This window comes from Serinus canaria, chromosome 10 (genome assembly GCF_022539315.1).
Source record: "Serinus canaria isolate serCan28SL12 chromosome 10, serCan2020, whole genome shotgun sequence".
In the NCBI taxonomy this organism is placed as follows: Eukaryota; Metazoa; Chordata; class Aves; order Passeriformes; family Fringillidae; genus Serinus; species Serinus canaria.
In genome coordinates this window covers 10,696,523-10,710,477 of record NC_066324.1, presented here as the reverse complement: position 1 = coordinate 10,710,477, position 13,955 = coordinate 10,696,523, and the positions used below count along the sequence as shown (strand labels likewise).

The window sequence follows — 13,955 nt, the reverse complement described above, 5'->3', positions numbered from 1 at the left end:
TGATAAATATTCCTTAGATGACCTTACTGGATTGAGGGACTGATGGCACTTTCTGCATCAATTGGGAAGTAGTGTGACAGAGAGACCCATAAGGGTCCTGGCTCTCCACGCTGGCCATGGCACCCACAGGCACAGCAGCACCAGTGGATTTCCCCTGTGCCTTGGGAGAGCCGTGCAGGAAGCGCTGAGCCACGTGCACAGCCCAGCTGCTGCCGGTCCCCAGCTGGCTGGGGATGTCTGCTCTGTGCTGCCACTGCAGGGGGAGGCTCTCTGAGCAAGAACTGGAAGAGAAATTATGCCTGTGCCTGAAACAATTCATTTTCCAATGCAAATAACCTATTGTAATGATGAAATAATTCAAATCATCACTTAAGAAAAGACAAAACAAAACATGCAAACTCCTATTCAGAATTGTCTCAGAGGTTGGCACGCACCCTCAGCTTTATACAAAAATTAGCACTCAGGCTTTTCATTCTTGGGCTGAATCTCAGTTTTACACCACCTACCTGGTGACTTGTGTTCGTGTGCCAAAGTCCAGGGATCTCATTGACTGCAGCACCTCAATACAGCCCATGTACTATGGAAAAGAGACAGAGGAAAGGGAGAACTATTAGTACACAAGTAAGAGGAGGATCACAGGAGGAAGCAAATCTGATTATTGTCCACTAAGTTTATGCAGAACCACAGTCTAAATGGAAAATCAAATCAGCCATCCTAAAGCTGCTTCCTAAATAGATCTTGTTTTAGTAAAAGTGTAGAGAAGAGCAATAAAGATACCAACGGCTTAAACACCATAGTAACAAAAAAAAAAAAAAAAAAAAGGCAAAGCACTCTGGGGACACAAAATCCAATTATTCCTTTTTTTTCCATTTCTGCTTATTCTCACTTATTAGCCTGTGACACTGAGCTGGGAGGAATACATGAGGAAATACTGGAAAGAACAGAGTCCTCAGAGCAGAGAGGCTCAGGAAGCCCCTTGAGACCAATGCACTCAGAGCCCCCATGCAGAAGAGCTGAGTGTCCCTTCAGAGAGTAGGAGGCATTACAGGCCACAAGGAAAACCACTGGCTCCACACTGCTACATGTCTGATGACAAATAACCTCTGCAGAGGATGAAAAATGTGAAGTTGCAATTACAGCTCATAGCAACAGCTCTTAAGAGCCTACACTATAAACTGACCTGCTTTAAATTAAAGGCTGACTGCCACACTTCTGTTGTATGGGACAGAGCTGGGGCTTTTTCTATACTCATTTGGGACTTGTATAAGACTAATTCTTGGAAATATCAAAGATGTGTTGGTATATCCCTAACCATATCTTACTAATCTTTCAGCATTTCTACGGATGTCAATCTCTCTGTTGTTGAAGCAGTCGGATCTCTTCATTTCAACAGGCTGGCACAGGGCTGGGTCTCTCATTTTTCCTCTTGGGACCATCCTGCAGTGTTCACACAGTGCCCAAGGGCTGCAGTCACAGCATGCCTGTGCAGACCTCTCCTGTAGGAAGTCAAAGCCTCTGGGACAGAGACAACTTGGAAAACCCAGGCCAGGTCATGCATACTCTGTCCCTTGTCTGAACGGATGGAGGAGGTATTCTGTGTCAAAGAAAGGTACCATATTTAGTTCCTCTGCCTCACTTTGCCTGTAAATCAATTTTTCTGCTGGGCCATTCAGAGAGGATTGGATTTAGGTATCTGTTTCAGCTTTGGAGACTTTCAGAAATAAGTGTGTGAAAAAGAGAATTTTTTATGTGCAGTCAGGGACTCCACAGCAATTGTATTATCCCTATTTTGCTTTCTTTCCAGATAGCAATGTAACCCTTGGGAGAACTCCAGAATTAGGTCAGAGACCTGGAAGGACATCAATAAGAATCTGAAAGGTTGGCAGAACTGCTTCCCTAATGAACATTTAATGACTTTGAGAGCTATCTGCCTTGTTAAAGATATTCCTGCTTAACAGGAACAAAGCAAATGTGGAAAATATGTCTAGAGCCTCAGCTTGTAGCACAGTAACGACCTCTGATCCTACAGTATAAGGTCAAGCATCCTGTAAGCTGGTTGGCTGCTCCTCTATCCTTGAAAAAAAAAAATTTAGAGAAGTAGGTGAGTCATATGCTGACAAGTGAGTCCCCATTGCATCCTGAACAGATGCGTGGGAAGCTACTCTAAGCAAAGATGAAAAATCAATATTGGGCTTTTGCATAAGTGACCCTGAGTGAAGCTGAACTTATCAATGATTCACAAAAGACGTTTTTTTTTTTCCTTTTAAAAGCCTGAGTAGGGAAGTGCATTAACATGGCACCTCACTGCATCTCTCATTTATTTTAGCTGTCGTTGGTTATCTGAACTGGCACAGTTAGAAATGGCTGAACCTTCACATCGCAGTATGAGGGTACAGAGAGCCAGCAGAGCCTTTGGCAGGGGGACAATTGAGGCTGGGGCAGAACAAGTCAGGGTCACAGAGCCTGGGAGAAGTGCATGGAGCACACAAAAGGACAATGAAATACCAGAAGCCTATTCAAGAGAACAAAAGATGCTCTCTGAGGAAGAAAAAAAAATTAACAATAAACAAAAATATTAACCCCTCCACTGCAAAATATGAGAAGCAGCACAACCAATGCATGAGAGGAAGAGGAAAGCAGTGAAGAAGGACAATGTTTGTCTCAGAGACTTCTGCACCCAAACTCCAGTTCAGGTGGTGTCCCCACTTCCTGTCCTGTACACCCCAAACAGCACATCCCAGAAAAACAGAAATGGGCTTCTCTGGTGGTGCAGGGTCAAGGCCAGCTCCACCCTTCCTGCTGCAGGGAAGGTTAAACTAAGGCATGAGCAGGGCAGCAACCACAGGTGCCTGCGAGAGGAAGCCACAGCAGCCCACAGCTCTTGCTCCGGTGCAAGCTGTTCACCAGGTGCTCTTGTGAAAACTGGGTCCAGAGGTGGTGTACAGGGAGGGGTGTTCATCTTCTGAAGCCCACAGAGAGAGGCAAGACCCAGTTCACTGAGCTGCAAGGAAGCTGGGGGAAGCTGGACACAGGCCCAAGGGTGCACTAACCAGCCTGGGCAGCAAGCACAGATGTAACTGCAGAATTCAGCTACCTACAGAAAAACAGAACAGCAACAGTGAAAGTGCTAAAGATCTGACACGGCCAATGAAAGAGGATGCTGAACCCACTGTTCTGTCGCAGCAGAATGGAGAGCTCCTGCCAAGACAAGCAGGAGCTCTTAGGAAGGAAAGACTCACTGTCCCCTGCTGGAAAGGGAAAGGCTCCACTAATGGCAACGTGTGCAGAGATATCCCATCTGCCTGCAAAGGGCTGTGAGAGCACTGGCACCAGGGACTGCTTTGTCCCTTGGTGTTTGAGTACAGAGGATGATCTGGGGCTGGCTTGCATTTCCCCACACCACCAGGAGAGAACAGCAGTCATTGAAGATGCACACATCTTTTCACATCTATTTACGTGAGATGACAGAAAGTGGCTGCAAACAGGATGAGGAACTGCGTGGGAGGAGATGAGAAGGCACCAGGCAGGGCCCATGTGAATAAGCAGCACATGGCAGGACAATGCAGAGTGCTAGGCTCAGGAACCTGTTGTGAGATTTCTCTGCTTTCACCATAGCAGGAAAGTAAAGTGTTGTCTTCCTTCCATGGACAACAGAACGCAGCCAGGGATGTGGGGAAGGAGCAAAACACGGTTATTGTAGTTTTGGTAGGCAAGTTTTCTCAGCCCTTTCTTAAATGCTGCGTCTGGTAGCCTTGGGGTTAGAAAATCGCTGTGTCCACTGGAAAGCAGAGACCACCAGAGCTCCCTGGCATTGGCACTGCTCCTGCCAGCACACAGACTGCACTGTGCCAGTCAGCTCAGCTGCTCATCCTGCCTCACACAGCAGGGTTTACTGGGCTGGGGTAAGTGCTCCGTAACTGTAAGCAGCCACTAGTCAGGCAGCTAATGAAGAACTTTGGCCCAAGTTTGCACCCTGCAGGACATTCAACTGGCTCGTTCCTCAGCCTGAACCACACTGGTTTCCTCCAGCAAACGCCAACCCCATCCAGATCCAAAAGCAAAGCCAGCAGAACCTCTGCCATCCCCACCACAGCAAGCAGAGAGGCCAAGGCAGCCCACAGCAGCAGTGCACACCACTACAGACGTGGGTGGTACCCCCAGGGCACCTGTGAGACAGCACAAAATCCAGGCAGAAATAGCTGGAAAACAGACTAGATACCTTCAAGGATTAAAAGAACCCATTAAAGATCATTAGGCACAAACCCACGCCCTCCCAGTAGTTTGTCAGTGCTAGCCTAACTCTCCTCATGTGCCTGTCCTGCTCTTGTCTTCCCCCCTGCAGCAGCAGCAGTGCAGACAGACAGACAGGCCCTTGGTCTGTCCCACTCCTCATGCCCACGCAGCACAGCCTCTTCCCTGAGGGCAGCAAGCCAGGGCTTTTTGTGAAGAAGAATAGCTTTTGATAAATGATTTTTTTTTTTTTCCTCGGAAAGTCTGACCCTTTCATTCACAGGTTTTCAATTTTTAAATATATCCGGGGTGGAGGGGGGGGGAACCAAACAGGGAAAAATGATAATTACAGACATATAGAAATATTTCAGTTTTGCTTTCTGAAAAACCACTTTCTGCAGCACTGCACTCGGGCCAGGTCTCTAACAGAATTGTTCTCAATCCACCCTGTCCCCGTTCTCCGGCTGGGATAAACACGCCGGTTCCTGAGAGAATCCATTCCCCAGAGAGGGGCGAGTGCCCCGCAAGCGATGCCGGGTGCCGAGGCGCATTCCCTTGGGACGAGGCGCGCACGGACAGGCGCTGCAGGGCTGCCCAAACCTCAAACCCCGAGCCCGGCACAGCCACCGTCCCGACACCCCCGGCTCATGATTCACAGCTGCGGCTCTGAAGCCATGAATCACCGGAGCCCATCTCCTTCCTGCGAGAGCCCCGGCTGTGCAGACGCGTGTAGTTATTTATTTACGACGGGCGATGCAGATCAGCTCTCCGGGTGCAGTGTCAGGATGCTGCGCGCCACCGAAGTGGCTGCAGCTCAAATACCACAATATTTCCCTGCCCTGAAGATGGAAGAGGCACTGGTGGCAATCTAGGACCAGGAAAGGGCTGTGCTGGACCCACTTCCCCACACAGAGGCAAGGAGCAACTGCTCCAGGCCGGCCTGTCGCATCCTCCGTGGACAGCAGCAGGACTGTGCAGGGCACTGGTGCCCACGAGTGCTTTCAGGGTGCCGTTCATGCAATTCTGAATGACTGTGCTAGAAGTAGTCAGGCTCCTTTTAATCTAGAGACATGTGGCTGTTTTTAGACATATATGATGGCATATATCTATATGCATTCACCATCAAACCACTAGCAGAGGTACATCAACCTGTACGTTGCTAAAAGCCCTTTGAGACAAAGGATGCCGCAAACAACCTTTACCATATTATTATAAAGTATAATGGTATTGTAATGAAATACCTGGCAATAATATTTCCTTTTCATATTTTAGTTAAATAATTCTTAAAACCAATCATCTTTCAAAGACTCATGCTTTGATTTAAGCTCAAGTACAGAGCCTTACTCCATGTTAGGTCCAGTAAACATGATCCTTGCTATTCTCAGAGAAACCACTGATGCAGGACAATGCTGAGAGACAGATCTTATCCTCCTTCTCAGCAGCAGTCACATCCCTGGCACTCCCCAACAAGCAAGGAAAGGATGGCAAGTGCCTCTTGGAATATCCCTCAGGTTCATCACAGCCATAACAAACACCAGCAGGAAAGACAAGTGCCATGGCCACTATGGGTAACATTCAGAGACAACCTCAGCTCCAGATGGGCAGCATTGTGGGAAGGTTTTTAACAGGTAGAATGTGAACAAGGACATGGTAAATATCCCCCTTGTAAAGCCTGCAGCAATCTGCGTACAAAGCATGTTTTGAAAAACAACGGTATGAGAATCAGAGTTGTCCAGACGGGATATTAGTATTTGGGCTCTTTGTTATTTGCATGAGCATTTGGGGGGACCAGGTGCTATTATGGGTCTCAGCTTCCTCACCAAGCCTGGGTGACATGCAGCCGTGACACAGGAGCCCTGTCACCACCAGTCACACCTGGCCACAGTTGCCTCCCCAGGAAATGCAATGAGCCCAGCATGGCCCCTCATTAGAACAACACCAAGAAAATTTCTGCCTCACTCCAGTCTGCAGGGGACAGCTTCTGCCCTACAACATTTCTTTAATTCACCACATTATTGCCTTTCTAAAATAACTGTAGATCCTCTCCATGTAATTGCTGAATCCTCCTCTCTGATTAAGCTGCTAAGGTCAAAGATCTCTGGCAGCAGCAGTCCCAAAAACATAGACCTGATCTACCTCCTAAAAGGGTCTCTGTGGAGATCCCAGCAATTCCATACCCCAACAGGGCACAAGAAGCTGCATGGGGAGAGTGAGTGCCTCCAAACACACAGGAGGGAGGGCAAGGGCCAGGGTTAGAGGGTAAAGATTGGAAGCAGCTCCAAATGCCCAGCCCTTGGTCTCTTGGTCCCACTTTGCCTTCAGGTGAGACCATCCCTCTGCACCAGAGTCCTGCCATGCTGCAGCCCTGGCCACTTCCCAGCCCATCTGAGGCTTCATTCCCAGAAGTCTAGTGGTCTCTGGGGAAATTAGTACCTTGCTCATCCTCTCCCCTTGCACATCCTCTGATGCTGATATGCCCAAACCCCCATATTTACCAATCTGCTTGTTACAATTGAAAGGGCTAGTTGAAAAAACCACCAAGATTTTGGCCAGGACATGTCAGCGATGTCCCTGCAGCTCTCCTAGGGCAGGTTCCTGCAGGCCCACAGCCATGGGAGCAACATAACCAGGAAGATGAAGGAAAAAAAATCTCCCTGTTGTATTGTGAGGCTGCTGCCAGTGAACCCCCTTCTGAGATATTGCCCACAAAAGGAAGACCAGCTGAAAACCATACTGGAAATACAACCTGCGCAGTGCCTGCCCCACAGCCTCCCTGACAAATGTCAGCAGCGTGGGCCAGAATGCACCTAATGCCTGGTGTTGCTTTCTGTGAGGGATGGGAGGCCCTCTCATGGGCCTCTTTTTCCCTCCAACATGTAGAGTAACCCGTTTCAGTCGCGGTTCAGGAGCACTCCTCAGAGAGTCTACAGATAGTCCTTTGGAAGTGGATGTTGGGTTACCTCTGGAAGCAGCTGGTGCTTTTAGCTCCCCCAGCTCAATGCCACAGCCCACAGCCCTGTCCAGAAGACAGGAACTACATGGGAGAACGCAGTGGTTGGGGCATGGACTCTAGAGGCAGGAAAATGGAGGTCACCCAGCAGCCAGCTGAGCTGTTTGCTTTGTCAGAGGATGGAAGCCCAGGGAGAAGTACTCACCCGCACGCTGTAGGTGGTTCCTGGCTCCTGGCTGTACGTGCTGTCATTGCTCTGGGCCAGGCCCCTGTCCTGCCTGCCCACAGCAGCGGCCTCCTCAGCACAGTCACCCGCTGCCTTTGGGGTCAGGACCAGCTTGTCCAGGTCGGGCTGGGGGTAGGAGGCTGACAGGCAGCTGATCTCAGGCGAGGTCGGGCTGCTCGGGATGGTAACGCATTCCGTGAGTTTGATTCGTGGCACCTCTTTGGTTCCCAGGCAGAAGCTTTTCAGGCCCGGCAGATTGGAGGGGTTGGCAAGTTTAATGTTGGCCATCCGGGGGATCAGCGTGCACAGCGTGGTGCAGGTGTCCTGCGGCCCCAAGGAGACATCTTCTGTCAGTAAATTGGGTGTTGAAGAATGGGAAGAGGAGGAAGAACCTTTGATATTTAAAGATGTATTTTGTGTACCTTCATCTAGGGAGGTTATGGAATCATTCCTGAATCGGCTGTACTTAGCCCTGTGCAGCATTCCTGGATGTCTGAATAACCCTACATACAGGACGTGTCCACCGAGGCTCTGCTGGCTGCGTTCTCTCATAGCCTTGGCAGGTCTGTAACTGGATATTCTTGCATAAATTAGCTCTTGTAGATAAATTATATGGGAATCAAGCAAGTCAAACAATTTTCAGAACAGAAACCTATTGGATATATTTGCTGACTCCCTCTTGAATGGTTTATTTTCCTCAAAGAACAAGGCTTAAAACTGCATGGACATCTGGCATTTTGTAAGCAGAAATAAAAGCAGCATACAGGAAAGCACATCGGTGGTACAGCAGCTTAAGCTGAAGAGCCACTATCCAAACCTGCCTTCATTGCTGCCTCAAGCCAGGCACTAAATCCCATCTAGCTCTGAAGATTCACAGCTGTAGCATCAATAATTGCAGAGTCCTGGCTGCAGCGAAAGCTCAGGCATATTCCACACAAAGCAGATCAAGACAGTTACAAGCCCAAACGTATTTTCAGACCGGCATGAACCCCGTAAGGTGCCCGACTCTCTGCACTTCCACCGCCGCTGCCCCAGAGGCGAAGAGCATCCCTGCGCTGCAGCTCCTGCCCCGCCGTCAGGCACAAACCCAGGATTCTTTCCAAAAACACTGAGTAACGTCGGTCTCGCTAATTCCTGCTGGAAAGTCCTTCAGCACCATAATAATCCCGAAACAACGGAATACTCCTGCGGCTCCGGGGCCGTTTCCCGCAGCGCCGCGGGGCAGCAGCTCCGCAGCGCCCGGGCCGCCCCCGCCGCAGCCCGGCCGCCGCCGCCGGTTTATGAATGAAGTTTTTTTGTGAATGGGCTCGGCGCGTGCGGGCGAGCAGCGCCGTGAATGGCGCTCGGCGCGCGGCCGCGGCCCGGCGGCCCCCGGGGGGCGCCTCGCAGCCAATCGCCTCCCGCCGCCGGCTCACGCGCCCTCAGCGCGCGGAGAACGCGGGGGGGCGGGGGGAGAGGGGGCGCGAGGGACCCTCGGGGTGGTGCCCAAAACCCCCAAAATCCCCCAAAATCCAAATCCCCGTTCTGCGGCCATTCCTCCTCCACGGCTGCACGGGCAGAGCCAAGGGCCGGGGCCCAGCCTGGGCTGCGATGCCTCCCTGGCTGCCCGGCCGGCGCCAAGGAAAGGGCAGGCTTGTCCCAGCTCTCCCTGCCCAGCAGCTCGGCTCCAGCCGGGGGGATCCCCCTCAGGCATCGCGGGTACCTCCGGCAGCCAAGGAAGCGAGACAGGTTTGTTTTACTCTCTGAAAATATCAGGGCCCTCGGCACGAGTTAGCTCGGCTCCGTGTGGGCTTCGACACCCGGGGCAGAGAAATTCAGCACCACGGGGGTCGAGCCAGGAGAGGGAACCCGGCAGGAGAGCCTCGCTCCCTCCCTTAGCTGAGGCGTTTTCTCTAGCTGGATTTGCCATGATGAGTTCACCTTCCTCATGCTCGCAGTGGTGCGGCCTCTTCCTCTGCTGGCGTTCAGGGCTGTGCATCAGCTGCTGGTGCCTGAGGAGAGGCCGTGCTGCCCATTGCCCTGCCTGTGACAGGCGGAGAAAATGACAGCTTCTCCCTGTCACAGAGAGAAAGCTCATCACAGCCATTCCAGGTTTTTACCTCGTGTATGAGAGCTGGTGTTAATCCTAAAGATGCAATAGCTGCCACAGTAAGGTAGCGGGAAAAAAACCAGTCCAAACTCCTTTAGTGAAATGTGGCTCAAAGAGGAAGTGGCTGCTTTGAATCAACCCATTTTGGTGAGGATGGCTCAGACTGCTCACAAAATCAGAGGCAAAACCTGGACCAGCCACAAGTTACAAAGAATGACTAATTTCTCATGAAGCTTTAATGATGGCTTTGAGCACAAAGGAATAGAAAATTTTAGAAGTGATTAGCTGCAGTACTGATTGTACATAAAGCACAGAAACTCTCCTAGCATGAGCATTTTTCTTTCATTTCAATGCCATGCTGAACGTGACATCAACATGGCTGGAAGGAAAACTGGGATGGAGAGGCCATGGGGCCCACACTGGTGATAAGGAGGGCCTGGAGGGGAGTGCAAACTGTGCTTCCCATGGAGGGAACAATGAGGACCAGCATTCAGGGAGATGCTGATGCCCCCGGCTTCCATACTGGGGAACCTCCCAGATTTGTCTTCTTTTTACTGCCATGAAAAACATGCAAAAAAACAAGCCAAATTTCGTCGTTGTGCAAGATTAGCCTTACCATCCTTCCTACCTTGTCTCTGAACACACAGCAAGGATCTTCTTGCCTTACAGCAGCCCCTTGGCATAGATGACAGCACCAGGAAAGTATGACTTGGTGACCAGGACACTCCCCTGTGCCTTAGGTCCTCATCTCCTGAGCCTGCCTGCTGATTCTTCCTCAGGAGGCGATTTGAGCCTTCTTTACTTGTGTGAGCAAGAAAATGGGCAGGTGGGGTCCCTGCTGGGCCTGCAGGAGATGCAATCCCCTCCCTGTCCCACTGCAGCTGACAGGAGCTGGCAGGAGAAAAGAGTTAATGGGGCAATCCTTAAACCTGTGAGGTGAAAGGGGATGTTTTCAAGGAAAAGAAACAGTAATGCAACAAGCTGTCCTTCACTAATCACCCATGATTTTGTTTGGAGCCCTGCATGGCACCAGCATCTGCTGACCCATGGCCAAAGCCTTACTGCCCTCTCAAGGTGCCATGGGGGGCTCAGGGTGGCTTCTCCAGAGACAAGGGAGGCTGGTGCTTTAATCAGCATTTCTCTGCTCTCAGGCACCAGCAAGAGTGATCACAGTGTAGGAGGGGAAGAATAGCTGGTGTTTTACTGCAGGTTCCAGAGAAAAATGCAATTGTGACAAGCTCTGTTTTCAGCAGTGATCAAGAAATACAAGCTCAAGAGCAGAACCCCCTTGGACAATGCTGCTCTTTGCAGCATTGTCCAAGCAATACCAGCCATTGTGGGGAGGGAGAGGAGGGAAAAGAAAAATGCCATGCCTTTATAAATTAAAAAGCTTTTTTTCTCAAGGCTAAAACAAGATTTCTGTTTAAGATACTGGGAAATCAGCCTCTAACCAGCACAGAGAACAAAGCTTCTTTAAGCACTGGTGAAACTGAGCCTACAGCCTTGTCTAAAAGGAGCCTGTGTTTCTTGCTCACAGCTCGAATGCCCTGTTGCTCACTGTATTCAGGGTTCCTCACCCTCCCAGCTCCCTGCCCTACCCTGCTGCTGCCCCAGCAGGACATGAGGAAAAACCATTTTTCCCCTCACATGGCTGCTGACCAAGGGCCGTGCCACACATGGGAACGCCCTAACGGTGCACAGACATGAGCTGAAACCTCTCCCTCAGTCTCTGTTACCCATCACACCCCAGCCCTCCATCACACCCTGTTTACAGCCCCAAGCAGCCTCTCAGCCTCAAACATGCTGCAGGAGAAACTGCTGTGAGCAACCCCCACAGTCGGGTATTGTCAGAGGGGACAGGAGCTTCGGCAGGTGTAACCTCACTGGTGAGGCAGCACCGTTTCTTAGGAGCAACCAACCAGCTACAGCCACTTCTAACAGCCCTGTCAAAGAGCTGCAGAGAAGGAGGCAAGGCAGCAGCAGCCACATCTCCAGCATCACCACGGACAGCCGCTCTGGTTGGAAGCAGCAGTGTCAGCCTACAGCCTCAGGCACCCTTGGCAGCGGCCCCGTTTCATCTCTGGGGCTGTGGGATCACGGCTCATTTTAGTGCCACCACCCCACCTTCTCTTTCCGTGCAGGGGCCGGGTCAGGGGCACGCAGCACTCGCTGGGGATGGGAGAGTTCACGGCGAGCTGGGAACCAGCTGAGAGGAGAGGAGAGCAGGCAGCCCAGCAGTCTCAGGGCGGGAGTGTGGGGGCAGCAACACGGGAAAAACGCTGCCAAGCACCTGCAGAGCACGCCTGACCAGCAGCTGCCTCTTGCAGGAGCCCGGAGGAAGCCGTAACCTGCTGCTCGCAACCCGAACATCAGAGCTTGGCCTTTCTGTTAGAATATGCACTAACCAAGGGACTTTTTTCCCTTTATAAATAGCAAGAGCAGAGTTAACTCATGCTGAGGTGCACCAAGCTGATCTGCCTTACTTCCTCATTGACATGCCTGGCTGATCCTGGAAGAAATCCGCAAATTGATACAGAGTGGCAGGAAAATCCCGTGGCAGGTAACAACACAAGTGGCAGCTCCCTCTGGGAAGCCTGAAGTAGTTTATTTCCACTAGAGAAAGTCACACACACAAACTGGTTTGTTTTGGTTTTTTTTTTTTTTTTTTTTTTTTTTTTTTTTTTTTGGCAAACATCCTCACCTCTCTGGTGCTTACCTATTCCTCAAGACAGTCAATGGGACTGTCCCCCCCAATGGGACACTTACCATCACACCTGCAGGCAGGAAGTCCCCAAGACCTTTAAACACTCTTGGGCAGAGGAAGACTTTTGCTACAATTTTTTCAAAAACTGTACAGAACCCCCAAATGAGTGACAACATTTATTATTGCTTTATAACTCTGCAAGAAATGAGTAACCTACTACAGCAGTACAAAGCTTTGTAGAAGCCCAAAGTTGTTTTAAATTTGGTGTGGACACACATTAACTTTCCCTGTAAACAGACTGAGTTGCTGTGGGTGGGAGCAGTGCTGCTGCAGCCTCCAGAGTCTCCTGAGGAAGCCAAAGACAAACACAGCTCCACACAGATAACTGGGACATGCAGTTCATCCCATGCTCCCTCTCCCATTTCCCCTTGCAGAGAAACAAGTCCATTATCAGCCTTACATGATGATTAAATTCCTCATTACTCACTGAGGCTGTATCCCTGGAGAACAACATAGGAGAGAGCTGGGTGTTCTCATGGTGCCCAGACAGAGCCCCACGCATCTGCCTCGTCTGGGAGCTCCCCAGGCTCCATGGAAAACTCCTTTACCAGCTTGGAGCACACTGGGGCTGCAGCTGGGCCCTGGAAGTGCATTCCAGCTGAGCTTCCCCTGCGTCTGCTAACTCATAAAAGAGCCCCTGAGGTAAAGAGCCTGCAGCTGGAAGCAGCTCCTGTGGGGTGGGTTGGTTTTGCCCAGCAGCACTTAAAAAAAACCCAAAAAAACAAAAACCCACAACAATAAGCAAAAAATTATTAAAGCCCTGTGTTTATTCACAATGATCCTAAAAATCTAAAAGCAAGTCCAAGGAGCTATCCTTTTTGCTTAGTGCAGTTTGACTGACTGGGGTCTTTCCACACATTGTGTACACACAAATTCCAGCCCCCATCCCTATAAACCTGGTAGGGGAGAGCCCATGCTGCTACGGCAGCACAGGTTGCCTGAAGGAATTTAGCAGGAGCAATTTTCTTGTGGTGACTCTTTTGGTATATGCAGGAGTGCAAAGCACTTAAAAATTCACCGGAGGCAAGGAAATTTGCTCAATGTTAGTGTATCTTAAACAGTGAAGAAATGAAGAGGGAAGAAAAAAACTCAATTTGTAAAGGCCTAAAGGTAACTAATTTTTTGTCATTTCCATAGCACAGGTCACACTGTGCCACACACTTTTTCTTGTACTTTCCAAAACTCGTATCAGGTTGAGAAGACAGAGACTGAACCCAGACAAGAGGAGTAATTGGTGGAGTAATTCTGACTGCAAGTCATAGAACCTCCAAAGTGAGGTTTGTAACAGAAGCACTTCCACCAGAAGACAACTGCAATAGCAGAACTGAAACATGAAGCTGAGGTACAGAAACTCCAGAATTACAGGACAAAGCTTTATCCTCTTCATGTGGGAGCTGCAAAACAGTTAATGACCTGGTTACAGGTGAGCAGTTAAAGAGGGGACAACATACAGGGTGTCATTTTCCAAAGGTGACTTCATCCATCACTCCAACAATTAGGGCAGGTCAACTGAAGTTCTCATCCAGTAGAGTATGAGAGAAATCCCAGCTTTTGGAAGTCCCTGTGCTTATCCTTGCTTATTTCCTCTTATAAGAGTAAAAACATTATTTCCAACTCAATATTCTGGACCTGCTTCAGTCCCTGGGTCTCTGAAGAAGGGTGGGTTTTTCTATCTAATATTTTTCTGGCCAGTGAC

The 13,955-nt window shown here is 50.0% G+C and overlaps 1 protein-coding gene across 2 annotated transcripts in view; it reads right to left on the bottom strand.

Annotated features, from left to right (window-relative positions):
* SHC4 (SHC adaptor protein 4) overlaps positions 1–8,656 on the bottom strand; it is a 29,087-nt gene extending 20,431 nt beyond the window's left edge. Inside the window, exons 1-3 of one of the 2 annotated variants that reach the window (XM_050978638.1) lie at positions 7,829–7,957; positions 7,386–7,730; positions 507–577 (exon numbers count right to left, since the gene is read on the bottom strand). In XM_050978638.1, coding sequence (XP_050834595.1) covers positions 507–577; positions 7,386–7,730; positions 7,829–7,834 — 422 coding nt within the window. In that variant the 5' untranslated portion in view covers positions 7,835–7,957. Of the gene's footprint in view, positions 1–506; positions 578–7,385 lie in introns of both variants that reach the window. The other variant, XM_009089937.4, reaches the window with a different exon arrangement.
* Positions 8,657–13,955: the final 5,299 nt, after the last annotated feature.